We start from the raw sequence: 19,584 nt of genomic DNA on the forward strand, positions 1-19,584 counted from the left end.
CCTATAGGTGTCAGTAATGCAGGCGTTCTCCTATGCAGATGCAGCCTATTTATAACAAAAAAATGTCTAACTGAAGTCATGCATAGACGTTGATACCAAATTGTTGTCACAAGAGAGATACAGTTTTGAGTGAGGATGCTGGGTGTGTGATCAAGTATCAGTGGAGGAGCATTAACCTTACCTCGTAGCTACCACCAGGGAGAGCTGTGCATACAGAGTAATTATCTTTGCAACAAATTGCATTAGATTACGCGTCAGTGGAACAATCACATTGATCGAGAGCGTTTTACACATTTAAACTTTTTTTTAAATCACAGACAACTGTTAGAAATGGGAGATTTATTAACAGCTGACCGTCTCTCTCCAAATTCAAGTCCTGGACCACGTACCGTTCATCAGGGGCAACATTTAGAAAAGGTCTTCCCAAAGAAGAGCAGGGTTGGGCTGCATTTTGGTGAAACATCAAAGCAAAAGTCTACACATCCCTGGCACAGATCCACTTCAGATTCAACAGCCAACCCGCGTTATCGAGTTGTCTTGTTTAAAATTCCTGTCAATTTATGTTAATGCAGCTGAAGTGGTTTTTGAAGAAGTACAGGAGACGTTTCACAGGGTCTTCCTTCGTGTTCCTGAAGGAGATGTATCGATTGTTCCCTGGTCTCCCGCCATGATGGTCGATGGAGACGTGGTTGCATGCCGCTATCAGTAGTTTCCCAACAGCATCCACAAAGAACTCTGTCAGTGAAGGGAAAGGACTGTCTCTTATCCTATCCGACAATATGGTGATTCTGTTTTGTGAAGATGTCTACCAAGAAATGCATTAAACCAGCAGTTGAATGCATTTCTTTAAAAACTGTTTGAGCTGCCCACCATATATGTCCTTCTTATGTGGATGTGAATGACTAGTTCTGTAAGGTGCTGGTAGACAATGTTGACTATAGAAGTGGTTCTAGTGGTCCTATAAAGATTCATTATTACAGTGCATGAAATGCCCTGCATTGTTATTCCTACGTTTCTTTGACTTCTTATTCTTATTCTTTTTACCAACTTTTGAGCTTAATTCAGCTCAAACCGCTTAACGTAGATACTTTGTTTGAACTTTGTTGCGTATGTCTTGTAAAGGAATTTTTATACTTTATTCTTTTTAAGATATTAAAGGAAAACTAATACAAATGTTCCCATTGATTTACATTGGGCCATTGTGACATCATAATAGGGTCATTGAACTGTCTTGCACCTGTGCTTCACTGACAAACTAGTTATATTAAGACACACCTTCCACAATCTACTTATTTTTCTCTCCATCTTTCTCTCTATCCCTCTCAGTCTACTTTTTCTCACACTCATCTCTCTGCTTCACTCCATTTTCTCTCCTTCTTTCAATATTTTCCCTCTTTAATCTCTCTTTATCTCATTATCCATAGCTACGCCTGTTCACTTCTTTCCTTTCTTCTTTCAATTACTCTGTCCATCAATTCCTACTGTTTTTTCAACTTTCTTGACAGCCTGGTTTGACTTTACAGTCCTCTATCCTCCCTCAACCTCCATCTCTCTCTGCTTCACTACATTTTCTCTCCTTCTTTCAATTTGTTCCCTCTTCACTCTCTCTTTATCTTATTAACCATAGCCACTCCTGTTCACTCTTCTTTTGCTTTATTCTTCAATAACTCTGTCCATCAATACCTACTCTTTTTGACTTTGACTTTACAGCAGGGGTACTCAATCGGTGGACCGCGGTCCGGTTCCGAACCCAGACGCAATCAAATTTGGACCGAGGCCAAAATCAACATTCTAATTGAATCATGATCCAAGCAAGTTTTTATTGGTGCGTGATTTCGCGCTACATATTTTTGTCCTACTCGATGTGGTTTTCTATCTTCCGTGTCTAATCCAGAGGTCCAATAACTGTAATAACAACATCACTATGACAACTCACTCACTCAATGTTGGCCGCAAGCTCTCTGTGGGTCACGCAGGTTGTGTGTGTCAATGGCAACAACGCGGGCAGATAGATTTGTGAACGGTATCTTTTCCCAGCAAACGAAAATCATCGCGTGCTTTAAACCCAACAAAAAACGAAAAGTTGATTCCAAAAATCGCAAATTTGAAGACAGAGTGGACTGGCATGTATGCATTTGTGCTGCTTGTGGGGAGCACAAAGCCGATGTGTTTAATCTGCAACGAGACGGTTCGCCCCTTGTCAAAAGTGGTAACTTGAAATGTCACTTTGAAACAAAGCATGCACACTTCGAACAGAAATACCAGCAGAACTCTGAGGTAAGGGGCAGAAAATAAACCATCTGCAATCATACCAAGCAACATGCAGTGTAATAGTTAGATCAGCCACACAACAAAAGCGTGCATATCTCAACATACTGTTGTGAGTCTGCCTTTTCAACCATGTATATATTGGAAAAACAAATACAGGATCACACTCACTAATGAGCACTTACATCAGTGCCTCCGCCTGGCCTTCACACCTTTTATGCCCAAGTTTAAACCACAAAAAGTGTCACATTTCACACAAATAAGGCCAGACCTCAACATCTTTTGTGCATAGGTTGAACGTTATTGTTGGAGTTATTTTTTGGGATTTTGACCGTCACTGTTCCGGACCATGGACTGAATGGAAATTTGGCGAGTGGACCTTTTGGGTTTCCAATTGAGTACCCCTGCTTTACAGTCTCCTTTCCTCCCTTCCATTTCCTTTACTTCCTCCATGCCATTTCTATATCTTCCACTTCATCCATCGATCATTCTGACATCTTCTTCCTCCAGTCCATTCACTCTCATATTTTCACTCATTCCCTCTCTCTGTAGAACTTCCATCCACTTGTTTTTTTCTATCCCTATCCAACTCCTCTTTCTCACACTCCATCTCTCTGCTTCACTCTAATTCTCTCATTCTTTCACTATTTTCCCTCTTTACTGTCTTTATCCATAGCCACTCTTGGTCACTCTTTTTCTTTCTTCTTTCACTCTTGTTCACTCTTCTTTCCCTTCTCCTTGACTTTTGGATTTCATGCACTAGTATTTCCTTCAGGAAATGCATATTCTGGTTTTTATTATTTTAATAATAATAATAAAAATAATTTAACAATCATAATAATAATAATAACAATAGCTAATAATAATAATTAAAATTGAACCACACTGAATAACTAAAAGGGAGAATATGAACTGCAACTAAAGAAAAACTGACTCAGTCTTGACGATGCTAAAAACGAAAGAGGTGGTTCTGCGTTGTCACTTACCTGAGTGGCCTATCCTCTTGATGCGCGGATCAAATAGCACCTTCCGCACCGAGTCAGTCCGTGCAAGGAAGAAGTTGATGACCACGTTGCTGAAGGAACACTGAGGGAAACCAGGCACCGTCTCCTTGTAGGGTCCAGGGAACCGGAGCAGGCAGCCCCCCTCATCTTCCGTCCCTTCTTCGTATGTCATCCGGTAACTGAACACCTTCTGGCCTGCTTTACCACTCACCTGGGTACGGACACACTTTTGATTATTGTTTTATCACGTGTCGGACAATCAGCGGTAATGTCATGCTTAAAAGTGACTGGGTGCGTAAAAGAGCCCGGGTGACGTAATGTTGACTTGCGAGCGACTCTTGAGTGACAGTTGCTATGCCACAGTAGATTTACGTCACCCGGGCTCTTTTGGAAGCTACAGCCTGGCGCTGAAATAAATTCCTCATAACGCGATTTACTTCAGAGGATCTCGCATTGTACTTCGCTATCTGAGACCAGCTTGCTTGTATTTGACGTGCAATAAACCAACCAAAACAAACATGTGCTTGATGTTGGACTTTGGTAGGAAAGTTGTTGATTCGATAGTTTGTTATAGTATCAAAGTAAGCACATTTTATCAGCTAGCTCGTGATTGTGTAACGAGCTATTTCGTTAGCTATATGCTATTCATCTGTTGTTTTGTTAAAATTAAGAAAGTCCTTAATGTGTTTTGATTTTTAGACATATCTGACGACACCCACAATTACATTTGAACAAAACAGGGCATTGTTTGCACAACATTTTACTAAAGAACAACGGGGGATTGCTAATAGCTTACAACATGCTAGCGGCGAAACCTATTGACATTGCTTACTTACAGGATACCAGCAGGCAAATGTAGCTAAAACTTTTCAGTTGCTTAATATTGTGCCTAAATGGACACTATGTACCCGACACTTTTTGGCTATCAGTCAGAGAGTCTCAAGAGTTGTTCGAAAGCCATCAGCTACTTTTGAGTCGCTTAATATTGTCGCACAAAGGAGGAATTGCTAGTCACCAGAGATGCTAGCGGCGAATCCTGTTGATAAGTGCTTACTTACAGGAATCCGTCGCCAAAGTACCTGATGACTTTCGAACAACTCTTGAGACTCTCTGACTGACATTACTATATCTGTATTTTCCTCTATGGCATTACAAAAACGTAATACCACCACCACCACCACCACCAGCAACAACAACAACAACAACAACAACAATTTAACCTCAGCCTCATATATGAGTATGTCACATCATAGCCATAAGAACATGTTGTCCTCTGTATCACTGATGACAGTAGGAGATTACCATGTCCAGCTCAGGCATGCTCTCCATGACCTCCACCAGCTTCTCTATCTGGGTTTGCTTTGTGAATGTGAAGTCATCGTCCACCCAGAGGAAGTACTTTGTGGTGACCTGAGACACAGCCAGACTCCTTCCTGCAAACCATCCCTGATAAGATAGCATGCATTGAAAATATGATTATAAAGGAAAACAGATGCTGTCCAGATTCCCCACATTGCAACTTCAGATAATAAATTGTCCTCAATTGGAAATGCTTATAGAAAAATAGCATTGATGGTGCGTTGCTTCTTAATAATACAAGTAACCTGTAATAAATAGCTTAGAATTTGGACAGTAACTAAGTACAATAACTATACACATTGAGGGGTACTTAATGCAGCTACAGTAACCCCTGAACTGTAACATCCCAACATAGTAGCCAACACAGCCGAATGATGTGTTATTAAATGCAGCACATTATTGATATAACGTTTACAGTGATAATAATTATGAATAATTCATAATGTAAATCACTACAAGGATATTTGCACCTGTAATAACAAAACAGTTGACATCTCTTTGCCAATAGCCTAATACTACACCTATACCACCAACCCTACTAACCCTAACCTTTACCACCAACCCTACTAACAACAACCATTCTTTTATTATGTCTTCATGCACACACTTGACTTTTTTACGAGATTTAGAGGCTTTCTTAGCTGATACAGTTGTCTGAAGATAAGGAAGTAACCCTGTACCTGTGCTCTTTAACAATAAGGTATGTGTGTGTGTGTGTGTGTGTGTGTGTGTGTGTGTGTGTGTGTGTGTGTGTGTGTGTGCCAGTCCAACTCTACTCGGCATGCAGCATGAAATGGGTGTGTGTGTGTGTGTGTGTTTAAGATCTTAGGTCCGGTTTTATCGTGTGTATTTTGTGTGAAGACATGGCTTACATTAATGTTAAAAGCAGTCACAGTACAATAGTAGTAGTAGTATTTAATTGAAATGCTGATTGCTCTTATGTTGAGTATTCAAACAGGCTGCTGTTTGTGTGTGTTGTCAGACTGAATATTTTACCATGTCTGTGTATTTGTTTGCCAGAGGGAAAGGAAAAGAGGGACTGAGGGACGGAGGGCGAGAAAGAGGGAGGGAGGTCTGATTGTGTGCTTGCATGTGTAATCAATAATTATCCTGTAGCTATAGGACCAAGCATGTGAAACAGAAAGATCTGACCTTAGTGTGTGCAATATGAATTATTGAAATGAACTTCTACCTGTCCAGGAGGCATGAAGTACTGTTCGATGTCAGAGCCATTCACTTTGATTGGGTCAAAGTTGTCATCAGCGATGATTATCTTCATGGTCTTATAGTACTGGCGGATGCTGTGGATCAAGGTGTTCAGCTCAAAGTACCTAAGGAAGGTCTTGGTGGTGATGGTCACCTGTGAGTTTATATCTAGGGTGAAGAAAGTAATCTTTTACTGTTGCTGCTACTTCTATTGTGGAATTTGTAATTATGTTAAAACAGAAATATAAAAGGCAACCATTTTTGTCATACTAACAATTGAGGTAAACAGTAAAGAGACGATATCAATAATGTGCTGCATTTAATTACACATCATTCAGCTGTGTTGGCTACTATGTTGTGTTGTGCGGAAGGTATGCCATGTAGAGGGCTATCCTCAGTGCTGCATGCCCATACATACAAACATGCATGCACCCAATCGTGCTTGGTTCACTTCAGTCCACTAGGTGTCATGGGACGCACTCTGCCAGGCATGGAAGGATAAGAGAAGGACTTGGGGAGCTTTTGTTTGAACTCCATGCCTTGACACCTGTGTTTGTTCCTTCACTTTTCAAGGTAATATAACTTTTTCTTGTGGGTTTGAACTGCTGAAAATGAATGTGTATGATCTAAAAACAAGTTTACTGGTTAATGGGGTGTTACTTTATTGAAGGATGTCTGTGTGTATGTTTAATGATGTTTGTAGATTGTGATTGAACATAGTTTCTGGCCACTCATGGTGGTAGCCTGTCTTGAACAATTATGCAATTGTTAGTGAAACTGAAATGATGGTGGGAGCCAGTCTTTTAGTGATCTTTAATAAAATGAACTCCATGCCTTGACACCTGTGTTTGTTCCTACACTTTTCAAGTGTAAGGAACCTGTTTGTGCTGGCCCAAGTTCCCCTAGGCTTGAGGCCGGTAACACATACCTTCCCCTAGATCAAATATGATGGGCACGGAGGGTTGCTGGATGACTACGGGAAAGGTGACATTGTGTTTCTCAAACAGGAAATGCACTGGAGAGAAGAGGAAAGGCAAACGGTTAACAGGAGGACCACCAGGGGGCAAATTAAGGATTCCTCATATTCTGTGAACTTCCGTCTAACACCTCCTTTTAATGTCTTCTCGTATAAGGAAGTGCCTCGTTTCTATACCCCCAATACATAACCCCCTTGTTAACAGAAACAAAGGAAACATCACTTTACTCTTATCCCTTAAAAAATATTTGTTCTTGTCTTGCCACCATTGACTGTGTTCTTTCCCTTGGTGGCTTCAGCTTTGTCACCTTAAGACAATATTAATGGTTAACAGTGCTATGTACATGAAATAAACTTGAGGTTTAACCAAAAATGGCCCTTACCCAGGTCACCCGTTCTGAGGCGGTACACCGTGCTGGTGTAGTGCACTCGGCCCAGAAGGGCGTTGAGCCCAGAGGCGCTGAGGGCGGTGATGTTGAGCTGGTTGCCTCCGTCTCCCTCCACCAGCCCATCCGTGACCGGCTTCTCCACAGACAGCAGGCCCCGGGAGCACACTAGTGACACCTGCCAGAGATGGAGCATGAGACTGACACAGCTTAGCCTCGGTCAGTTTTCTCTGACCTCCAGGCAGTCCTTTATGTGTGTAGGTGAAACCGGGGTTTGCAACATTAGTTGAATTAAATCAGTCTCATAAAATGTTATAATCATTACATTTAGTATTTCATATGTTATAATTAAATAACTAAAATAATGGAATGCTCTAGTTGTTCCACTATGCTACAGTCTAAGTATGGTATCACAATACTATCGAACTACAATATCACTACAAAGTCTATAACACTTCATGTAAAACCAGAGAAATGAAGGCAATTGGAGTACTTGGCTGGCGGAAAATGGCTTTCAGTGGAACATTGGAAGACAATTGATTAAGTGTAAATAAACAATTTATTAAAAGTAACAGACAGTAATTAATGGCTAATACTAATCAGATAAACAACTGAGTATAACAATGAAACAAGGCACAAAGTGGAGTTGGGAATACAGAGGAGGGGGCATGAGAGCCTGCTCATCTGTGTGTGTGTGCGTGCAAGACAGGCTACCACCACATTTTAAATATACTGGTCTAATTTCTGTACAAATGACTTTGTTACAATATGTTTTGACAAGCAAACGTTAATCTAACTAGTGTTATTTTATTTTTGTAATTTGAGTATTTTGTGGGCTTTCTTTGACCTGATTCAGTTGTAGGTGCAGTCTATTCACTTAAACACGCACAAAACAAACATGGCATGGTTATGTATGTTATGTTATTATAACGATATTATAATTGTACTATTGTTCATGTTTATACAACATTTTTATTGTTTTAACCTCTTTTTAGTTAAACTGTAAACGCAACTACGGAACGCGACCTTCCTCGCCAAATCGCATTGTTCTCCTGCCAAATTTCTCAACGAGTGCTCTTCATATTGACATAGGTCTTAACGACCAGTGTAATCGGATTTTGTATCTGTGAGCATCTGTTCTTACATTACATAATGCTAGCTATGCTAGCATTTGAAATGACAGTTTGAAATGACAGTTGAACTTCATCTTGGAGAGAACAAATTTGACTGTACAACTTTAAGACCAAAGGGAATATTCGTCGCGCCGCTAAGTGTTCCACACTATAAGTTACATGCAAAAGTAGGCTAGAACACTTTTTCACAAGTTTGAGTTAAATGTTTTCACAAGTAAGCTTTTAAAATAGACGCTCCATTCAGACAAACATCCTTATTATTGTCAGGGGCGGTTTTAGGCACGGGCGAACCGGGCAGCCGCTGGTTACGACTCGGCTAGAGACCAGGCAGAAGGGTTTTATTACTTTGATTCCTTTTATCATGATTTTAGTAATCTACGAAGCCTGTCGGAACATCAGGTCCTGATACGATGTTAAATTATTTTACTGCATTTATTGCTCTTGCTGCTTGCTTTTATTGATTTTATGTAAAGCACTTTGAACTGCAACTCCTGTACTTAATGTGCTATATAAATAAAGTCTTACTTACTTACTAAGAAATGCCATGAAAAAGGATTGTACATTTTCACCAAAAAGTTGAGAAAGTGCAAGTGGTATTATGTGAAACCCAAAGATATTGTGCAATGGACGGTTAACCGTGTGTGTGTGTGTGTGTGTGTGTGTGCGTACGCATGTGCACGCGTGTCTGTCTATGTTCTGTACAAATAATATTTTAATTTCTCATTACCTTGAGAATGGCCCCTGACCTGTTTGTAAGATGGCTGACATGGCAGCTATAAATAAACAGGTAACCTAGGTAACCCTTATTGCCCATTGTGTCGTGCCGCCATCTAAGAATGACACCCTCTTTGTTCCTGCCCCTCAGCCCATAAATAATAACTGGCTGAGGAGTCTGGCATGTGGCCTGCATCTGGATAATATGTGCCAAATCAGCTCTAGTCAGCTACCATCTAGGTTGTCACCCCCAAATTACAGTGTAGTACACTCATCTTGGTAACAAACCTTATATATGTCCCTCTGTGGGCCATAGACACCTAGACCTGAAACAATGCCACATAGTTAGTTGTCACATGGATTCACCCCATTCAGGTTTTAATCCTTCATTACTACAGTCCAGATAATAATTATGGTCTAAAAGACAGGCACTCCTTCACAAAACTGACTCACTCTGAAGTTAGTTTGCAAATATGCACACACACAAACACATACACGTAGACATACATATATAAACACACACACACACACACACACACACACACACACACACACACACACACACCCCTACCAGGTATCAGAGTCCTCTGGAGAGGCACAACAGTGAATCCCTGTATGGGGTATTGAAGTGGCGAATTGGCAGGAGCCACAAGAAGCAGGTCGAGATGGGATGATGTTCTGCATGAAAGATATAAAGGAGATGGATATCAAAACAGGGGCGCTTAATGTGAAGGTGGGAAAAAAAAGCAGTTTTGCAAGAGAAAATAACTAAATTACCCTAATGGTGAAAAGGGGGAGACAAATAAATAAATATCTTATCTAAATAAATAAAATAAAATAAGTAAACTAGAAAATGCATTTCCTGAAGGAAATACCAGTGCATGAAATGCAAAAGTTAGGAAAGGAAGAAGAAAAGAAAGAACAGTGAAAGAAGGAAAGAAGAAAGGAAAGAAGAGTGGAAGAAGGAAAGAAGAGTGAAGAAAGGAGAGAAGAGAGGAAGAAGGAAAGAAGAGTGAAAGAAGGAAAGAAGAAAAGAAAGAAGAGTGAGGAAAGGAAAGAAGAGTGAAAGAAGGAAATCATAGTTCAAGAAGGAAAGAAGAAAGGAAAGAAGAGTGAAAGAAGGAAAGAAGAAAGGAGAGTGAAGAAAGGAAAGAAAAGTGAAAGAAGGAAAGAATAGTGGAAGAAGGAAAGAAGAGTGAACAAGAGTGAAAGAGAAAAAGAGAGTGAAAATACTGAAAAAAGGAGATAAAAATGGAGTGAAGAAGAGAAATTGAGTGTGAGAGAAAGTAGACTGAGAGTGATAGAGAGAAAGATGGAGAGATGGAGAGAGAAAAAAGTAGAGAATGGAAGGTGTCTTAATGTTCCTAGTTACAGTTAAATTGAGAGGGACAGAGAAAAGGTTCCTTGGATTTGGCGCAGGTGTCAGTGGAGCAGAGGTGCAAGCCAGTTTAAAGACCCTATTATGATGTCATAATGGCCCAATGTAAGTCAATGGGAAAATTTAGATTCGTTTTTATTTAATATCTTAAAAAGTATAAAGTTTAGAAAAGTGAAAAATACATAGCATAAGTGTCCTTTACAAGACCTACGCGACAAAGTTTGAATGAAGTTTCTACGTTAAACGGTTCGGGCTGAATTAATCGCAGAAAAAGGTAAGAAGAAGAAGAAGAAGAAGAAGAAAATGCCTAGGAATAACAATACAGGGCATTTCATGCACTGTAATAATAATGCATCAAATCAATATCTGGTGTTTGTGCATTAATCCTGCATCCTACCTGGTCTTGTGCTTTATGTACTCCTCCTGTCGTCTCCTGACGGTACCGTTGTCATTCTTGAAGAAATCCTTCAGTAAGCCCCCTTTGCACGAGCAATGTGTGGGGGGACGTCTGGAGATTTTTGTGGCACTAGGACATTTACATGGTGGGAAGAAATATATAGACTGGTAAGTAAAAAATAACAGTGGATTCTGCAGAGGTGTCCTCAAATATTGACTGGCATTAAACGCATCATTTTTGAATCTTCACTTTCTAACCATATTTATTCTGAACATGCTAACAATTTCCCCATTCGATGGGGAATTTGTAGCTACTTGGAAACATCACTATCAATGTGCCGTCTTGCAGATCCAACCAAATAAACCTGTGGTATTATTTGTAAAGTTCTTTTTTAAGTAAAGACATTTCAGTGGCAAACGTTCTTTCTCTCTGTAAATACCTGCATATGATTGCCATGACCAGTGTTGGGTGTAACGCGTTACAACTAACGCGTTAGAGTACTCTTATTCGTTTTTTTCAGTAACGAGTAACCTAACGCGTTAGTTTTGCGAATTCAGTAATCAGTAACTCGTTAATTTCCAAAATAAGCACTCGTTACTCCGTTACTTTAAGAATTTCCCTCGATAAGGAAAGTAAAGTCCCGGGTTTTCTGCATTTAGTCAGATGCTGCTGCTTGCATCTCTCTGTCTCTCTCTCTCTCTCTCTCTGTGTGTGTGCGCGCGCACCTGTGTGTGTAAGCTACGTGTGTTTGTACCGCGGCAAGATGGCCGAGAAGACAGCCTTAGATTCCTGGAGGTACTCGCATTATTTTAAGTTACAGAACGAAAAGGACAAGAAGAACATAGTGGTCAAATGCAATCTGTGTGTAGGTGGAAAACTTCTGTCAACTGCCAAAAACTCAACCTCGAATTTAAAAAAACATCTCTCCTCAAAACACCCCTCCACCAAGTTGGTCGGACGTCCTGCCGAGGGAATGGAGGACAGTGGTGGTGCTCTGGCTGCTAAGCAACAGCGTCTTAGTTTTAGTGCTAGCTCGGCTAGCGTGGCTAAAACGGTGTCCGCCAGTGAAATCCACAAGCTTGTGGCTGGATACGTAGTTGAGGAGATGCTCCCTATTTCTACTGTTGAGTCTCCATCTTTTCGTAGAATAATTAATAAAATACCAACGACAAGCAAGACAGAGGGAGCGATGACGGATCGAAAAACCTTTGCCAATTACTTAGACAAATGTTATGGAGATATGGAGAAAGAACTGAGAGAACAATTCGATAGCCTGGAATACATCTCTACCACAGCGGACTTATGGACAGCTAATAACAAGAGCTTCATGGGGATGACTGCACATTGGATTCAGCCCTCAACTCTGAAGCGAGGGAAAGCTGCGATCGCGTGTAGGCGAGTGAGAGGAAGGCACACATATGATGTAATTGCCGGGGAGATTGAACAAATCCATATGTCATATGGCCTCGGTGGGAAAGTGACAGCCACGGTCACTGACAATGGATCTAACTTTGTCAAGGCATTCCAGGTGTTTCACAAAACGGCCTCAGACTCAGAAGAAGAGGATGAAGACAGGAGTGACAGTGTTACATTTGAAGATCTGAACAATGTGCTGTCCGGCTCTGATGGTGCTGCCAATGACATGATCAGTCTCCCTCCGCATCACAGATGCGCCTCACACACGCTGAATCTCATATCTACCGACATAGAGAAATGGTTGTCTTCCAACAGTGACACACGAGCAGTGTACAGGAGTGCCACCGCTAAATGTTCGGCACTCTGGACCAAAGCAAGCAGGTCAGCAGTAGCATCAGAAACCGTGGAAAAATTCAGCAGGAGGAAGCTGCTGGTTCCCACATCAACAAGGTGGAACTCCTTCTACGAAGCTTTGTGTAGGATCACAGACATCACCATCACTGACCTACAAAGCTTATGCACGCAGCTCGGCATGAGGTGCATCACTGACAAGGAGTACCACTTTGTTAAAGAGTACTGCATAGTCGTCAAACCGCTTGCCATGGCCCTAGATATACTTCAAGGGGAGGATAACTGTTTTTACGGGACTACCCTGCCCACACTGGAGGCCCTGATGACGAAAACACTGGATCTAAAGGCCAACCTCTCCCGGATGACATCTGGCCTGCCCGATGTCATAGTCAAGGTAACTTCGTGTTTCTTCTTCTTCTTCGTAATAGGCCTTATAATAATAATAATAATAATCTTATAGCCTAACTGTTGGCCCAAGAGAAAAATGGAAAGGGATGACTTGGGCTACAACTAAAAATGATGTCATAACAAATAAGTAGAAATCAAGAAATACAGAGAAAAAAAGAAGGCGTAAAACCAACAGGATGCAGAAACAATAAGGCGTATTATATGGTGATGACCTTTAATGAACATCGATTTACAGGTTTTAAATGTATTCATTTTAATATCTTGCAGGCCATAAAGACACGTTTTGCATCCACGCTGGATAGCAAAGAGGCTCTTCTGGCTGCAGTGACAATTCCTAAATTCAAACTGCGCTGGTTAAGGGATGAGGCCAAAAAAGACGCAGCGAAGTGCATGCTCGCTGCCGAGTGTCGTGCCCAGGGTCATCCACTGCCAGAGGAGCTGCCACCCGCACCTGTCAGCGGAGGAGAAGACGAGTCCGACTTTTTTTCATTTACAGACGACAAAGAGGACTAAAATTCGGTGGACACTGAAATTGCTGATTATCTTAAGTCAGGAGTCGATATCGACACATTAAACAAGTTCCCCACAATCAAGGCGTTATTTTTACGCTTCAACACCCCAACACCCTCAAGTGCGCCTGTGGAGAGGCTGTTCAGCCTCGGGAGTCTTGTTCTCACTCCTAAAAGAAATCGACTATCAGACAAACGTTTTGAGCACCTTCTTCTCCTACGTTTCAACCATTACTTTGGTGATGATGAATAGGCTAAAGGTAGCCTACGTGATTGTTATGAATGTAGGGCTATAGGGTCACACGAACATTTTCAGTTAAATGTTTTTTTAGTGCCATGCACTGTTCTTTTGTGCAACGCATACGGTTAGCCAGAGTTACATTTCCAATTTTAAAAGGTTGCGTTAAGCACTTTGTTAGGCGCCTGTGTGACGCACTGTTCTTTTGTGCGCAGCCAATACGGTTAACATTCTGTTAAAATAACTGCCTGTTGACGGAGTATGTTATTCATGGAAGCTGTTCAAATGATCAAAGGATGAATGCCTGTTAATAAAACGTGCAATATGATGACTGTGTTTCCTGTCATTATGCTATAGGTTCATGATTGATTCATAAACAGTCAGGGCCTCGTTTCCCGATAACGATGTATCTTAACGGCCTACGTGGATTTTCGCGACATCGTACACTAAGTAGCACTTTGTATTTACGTGCGTTTCCCAACCATCAACTTAAAGTCAGGTGCACGAGCGCAACGTGCACGAGTTCTTAAGTAGCTCTTAGGAGCTGTTTACGTCAGGTTAACCTGTTTACGTTAATTGCTGTGATATTAGCTAGCCTATGCGTGCATCGAACGTGCAATGTGCACTAAATTCGGGGCGGGGATAGTAACGCCATCTCCAGCAGAGAAGCCTATTTAAACTGTGTTCCCATTGTAAGGACATTTATTACGATCTGTCTGAGAGGGGGCTGTCAAAGCTAGCATCATCAAAGTCATACAGTACAGTAGGCTACATACATTCAATAAAATTAACCTACATTTGAGTCCAACTGCATGACCATTCTTGCCCTACACTTACCCTTACAATAAAGAAGTGATCCTATTTCAACCATAACTTCATTTTAAATAATGTCTTTCTTTATGACATTTAGTTTATAGTTTAGACAGCAACGTTGACATCTACAGTATATTCAACTGCATCCACTACATAATCTCAAACTTTATTTGTTGGTAACTCTCCAAAAAGGCTACCATTAACACATTTCTTAATGAAAAGGAAACATGCATCACAATAATACTTCAGTGTAACCTGTACCTATGTGGAGTGCAAATATGTCTTGCCATTACACTACCCAACAGCCCTACGTCTGCTAACACTACAGAATGCATAATTCCTACGGGCAATGCACTAGTTTTGTATAGCCTAATCTTTATTTTCAAATACTCAATATTCTTTATTTCTATTTTGATGGGAATAGGCAGGTGAAACAATGACATTCTCATGATGTGCTATACACAGAAACATCGTTTGGATTTCTTCTACATAATATACAACCATCTAGCTAGAAGCTACCATATAAGCCAATGGAGTGGTGGCATAAGCGCTAAATGTGCCATCAAACTACTGTTTGAAAGCTTCAGTCAAGACCTAAATACTCTGCATTGGTCGCGTAGCACATTTCCGATCAAACCGAGTCATTATAAACATATAAAAAGTTGTGTAGATAGCTTTATTCATGTAAAATATTCCTCGCTTCAAGTAGCCATGTTTTTTTTTTTTTAATTCCCGTTTCTTCCGAACGACGGTCGAACGACGCCCCTGGTGGATTACATCGCTAAGTGTGAAGTTACTACTGGTCCTGACCACACGTAGAATTCCTCTCAATGAAAGATACACTTAAGCTAAGTGTGGCGTTGGGAAACCCGTCTGCAACGTAGGAATCCTCTTACGAGCGATTTCAAGTGCTTTTTAGGCTAAGTGCGCGTTCGGGAAACGAGGCCCAGCACTGTTGGTGCATCTAAAGGAGGATGTGTGTTGTTGTTGCGCTAGGCGGACACGCACGCACCCCAAACGCATTTTAATTGTTGGTAACGCACGAGTACTCTAACGCGTTTCTTTTATTTATAGGTAACGTAGTAACGTAACGGATTACTTTAAATTGATAGTAACAAAGTAACCTAACGGATTACTTTCAAAAGTAACGATACCCAACACTGGCCATGACAGTAGAACACTTTGAACCAGTGTATAAAAAAACAATAATTTCCTTACACAGTATGCTTGTCTATTTTGAGCTGTTTATAATCATTCATTGCCTTTAAGTGATTTAGATTTTGTACCTCTGTCGTTGCTGCTGTTGATGTTGTTAAGAACTTGCTTACACTCCTATACAACTCCTGCAGATACCTAACTCCAAAGTGTAACGCACCTTTCAGATGTTGTTGTAAGAGGCTTCGGGTGCAGAAATGAATGGGTTTGAATTTTTTTTATGAATCATAATCACACAGCAGTCATATACTTATGAATAGTAATTTATTTATAATAACAAAGTTATTAATTCATTGTGTTCATTTACAATGGCAGTCCTAAGAGTCCTTGTTACAGTCCCAATATTTTGTCAGAACTCGCCCCTCCATGTCGTGTCATAAGTAATGGACGTAAAAGCCTATGGTAAAAGCCTATAACGCGTGACACAGCGTCGACAGAGGCATGTCAATATGGCTCCTGTTCAGTACAACAACTCCATCCGCTCTTTGACAGAAACTTCTTTTTAGTCAGCGTTCTAATGAAGATCAATTGACAAAAAAACAATTAGGACTTCCTAGAACAAATGTATCCATTCAACAGGTTTTTAACAAAGGGAGGGAAATTGGAACGAAAGAAAATCGCGATCATGAAGTGGCTAACGCGGTCTGTATTTCTATAAACCACTGTCACTTTTCATAGGTTTCACAGTGGTAACTAACTATGAATTCTTTTTTATGTGATGACTTATTTTGCTTTTGTAAGCCAAAGCTTTCAAGATCAGTCAATAAATATTGTTGGTTTGACTTATGTTGCCCCCTTCTTTATGTTGTTACTGGACATATCATTCTTCCTGTTCAGCTATTTTACATCATACAACATTTGAGACGTGTGGATAATGAAAAAGTGGGATAATTTAACGTGGAGCCACATCATGTTTGCTTATGAAGGCTCCTGAATGTAACTTTCTTCCATATCGTTCCACCTGTAACTTCCTACTCTAGCTATGTAGAAAGAGGGGAAACATTACTGTTGGTTGCTGCCAATAGTGGACAAAAAGGTATTGCTGTATGAGTAAAATGGCTAACTTAATGTACCTACTGAATGGGTTGCCTTAATCATTATCAAAAAAATTGCCACCCTTGAGAATTTTTTCAGGAGCCGCCACTGCTCTCAAACCATGAGAATCTAGACTGGTCTGTTGAAACCAAAATGTAACCTTTTGGCCTGAATACCAAGCGTCACGTCTGGAGGAAACCAGGCACCGCTCATCACCTGGCTAATACCATCCCTTCAGTGAAGCATGGCGGTGGCAGCATCCTCATGTGGGGCTGTTTTTCAGTAGCAGGAATGGGGCGACTAGGGTGACTGATAGATGGAATGCAGCTTAGTACACCGAGATCCCTGAAGAAAAACTGCTTTAGAGCGCTCTGAACCTCAGACTGGGGCGAAGGTTTAAATTCCAACATGGAAGCATACAGCCAAGAGAACAAATGAGTAGCTTCGGAGAAAGTCTGTGCTTGTCCTTGAGTGGCCCAGCTAGAGCCCAGACCTGAATCCAATAGAACATCCTTGGAGAGAGCTGAAGATGGCTGTGTACCGATATTCCCCATCCAACCTGATGGACCTTGCAAGGATATGCCAAGAGGAATGGGCAAAAATGTCCTAGCTCGTAGATTCTTTAACAAGACGCCATGAAACTGTAATTGCTGCCAAACGTGCAACAACCAAGTATTAAGCTTGGATGTGTACAGATATGTAACTGTTTTCACTTCGGAATGATTGGCTATTGTGTGTAGATTTTTGAGGGAATTAACTCAATCTATTGTATAAGTCTGTGAAAGGTGAAGGTGTCAGTACTTACACTCAAAGGAAAACCTGCAGCATCCCCACTCAACTACACTCTCACCTGCCCCTAAACAATGCAACAACCATCCCCCAAAACATTACAGAACATTCAGAAGCAGCTATTTGGAGAAACAAACAAAGCCCAGAAAAAAGCCCAGGATCATATAAATGCAGTTTTTTTTACTGGCGTTGTATATACTGCAACCAGAAATAATGTAAGTCTGATTATTATATATTTTTTTTTACAGAGGAAACATATTTAGAACTTAGTTATAGTGAATCACCATAGACATAGAATGTCTATTATGTGAACATCTGAGAAGTGTAATGTCTCGATGTAATGGACTAGGTGCACACACTGTTTAGACTACCAACCTCACAGACATAACAAGCTCAACATCTTGATTGATGAAGATGAACTTAGTAGACATTGTAACAATCACAAAAAATATATATTTAAAGCATTTTACCTATTTGAATCTTGATATATCCAGTCCAATCAAAAAAAGAGATGAGCCTCAAGGAATGTTTGCGGGTAGTGTGATTTCATGGACAGATGGCTAGACTATATACACCATTGACTATGAAATTGTGGTCTTTTAAAAAAAATTTTTTACGATTTTTATAATAATTCTTAAAAAACACATTGTTTTACGTTTATAATTAGCAACGATTGTGTTATGTTATTCAATATGATTTATTTATGGTAGGGGGACACTCGTCCCCCCTGTCCCCCCAGGATCTCCGTCTATGTGCCCAAGTCACTGTTGCCTATTTACAGGGCCATGGCTGTGTAAGAACAGAGCAGCAATTGGCCGAATTAGACAACAAATGTATTTGATTAGAATCATGGATGGCACTTTTAACCAATCTCACCTAGACAGCGCAGAAGGAAGAGTCTGACAGTCCTTAATCCCAACGAGGCGTTTGTGAAGGGTGGGTGCGAACAGCACAATGCAGATGGACACGCCAGAGAGGAGCAGAAACCCCACCCATGTCTTTCTGAAATTACTCATATATGATATATTCGAGGAATAACCTGTCAGACTGCTTTCCCCCCGTCTTCTCCAAAGGCACCTGGTTACTAAGTCCGAGAAGAGATTTTGATGACAAAAGTAGAGACCTACACACACACACACACACATACACACACACAAACAACACATTTGAATTAGTCTTTGTATGATTTGTATTTAAAGCTTTTAAGCATTCATACAGAAAAGAAACAAAAAAACAATTAACATCAAATATTCATCATAGAAGAAATTGCCTTTTCCTTGCTTTCAACCAAATGTTTTTGGAATGATTGGACTGAGAAAAACAGTGTTGAGTCTAGAAGGACGCGATCGCACTGTGTCAACACTATCGCTCACGGAACTAGAAGCAAGCTCCGCCCTCTCAAAGAACACGCACCCTGCCCCCTAAATTTGCCTACTTAGATCATTTTACATTTCTGTTTTTCACCTCTTAGCAGCAGACATGCTCAAAATTGTGTATATATCACTGCTGTCTGGCACATTTTCCCTAAAAACAGTTGTTATAAAGCCCCTACTTAAAAAATAGATGCATTCATACTGAGAAATTACTGCCCCATATCAAATCTACAATTTATTAGAAAAATCATTGAAAAAGTCATTTTAATAAACTTCCACATTCTTAACGCTCAATGTTTATTTTGATGAAGTTGAGTAGGTTCTTCACTAAACACAGCGCTGAAACAGCTCTTGTTAAGGTTTTGAATGATTTATGCCTCGTTACGGATACAGGCAAAACATCAGTCTGACTGCACGGGCTGGACTTTGGCATCATAAAGTTTTTTGTCCCCACACATTCATAGGTTTATGACTAATAAATAATATAAATTCAACATGGCTAATATCATACGTAGCTGACATTGCTCCAGTAAAAGATAAGACAGTCACTGACAAACAGAAAGCATCATGGAAACCAAATCCAACAGTTAAACTTCTAAAAGAGAGAGTAGGAAGA

General features: G+C 40.5%; 1 protein-coding gene across 1 annotated transcript; it reads right to left on the bottom strand.

Moving 5' to 3' along the window:
- Positions 1–553: 553 nt before the first annotated feature.
- LOC308373113 (beta-1,4 N-acetylgalactosaminyltransferase 1-like) lies at positions 554–19,076 on the bottom strand (the record flags this gene model as incomplete). The annotated part of the gene is given in 12 exon segments (XM_080848526.1): positions 554–735; positions 3,255–3,483; positions 4,575–4,718; positions 5,824–6,005; positions 6,766–6,852; positions 7,197–7,377; positions 9,335–9,372; positions 9,618–9,724; positions 10,822–10,950; positions 18,472–18,624; positions 18,626–18,679; positions 19,060–19,076. Coding segments are annotated over 12 exon segments (1,503 nt in total).
- Between the last annotated feature and the right edge of the window lie 508 nt (positions 19,077–19,584).

The sequence above is a fragment of the Sprattus sprattus genome, assembly GCF_963457725.1.
Source record: "Sprattus sprattus genome assembly, chromosome: 12".
In the NCBI taxonomy this organism is placed as follows: domain Eukaryota; kingdom Metazoa; phylum Chordata; class Actinopteri; order Clupeiformes; family Clupeidae; genus Sprattus; species Sprattus sprattus.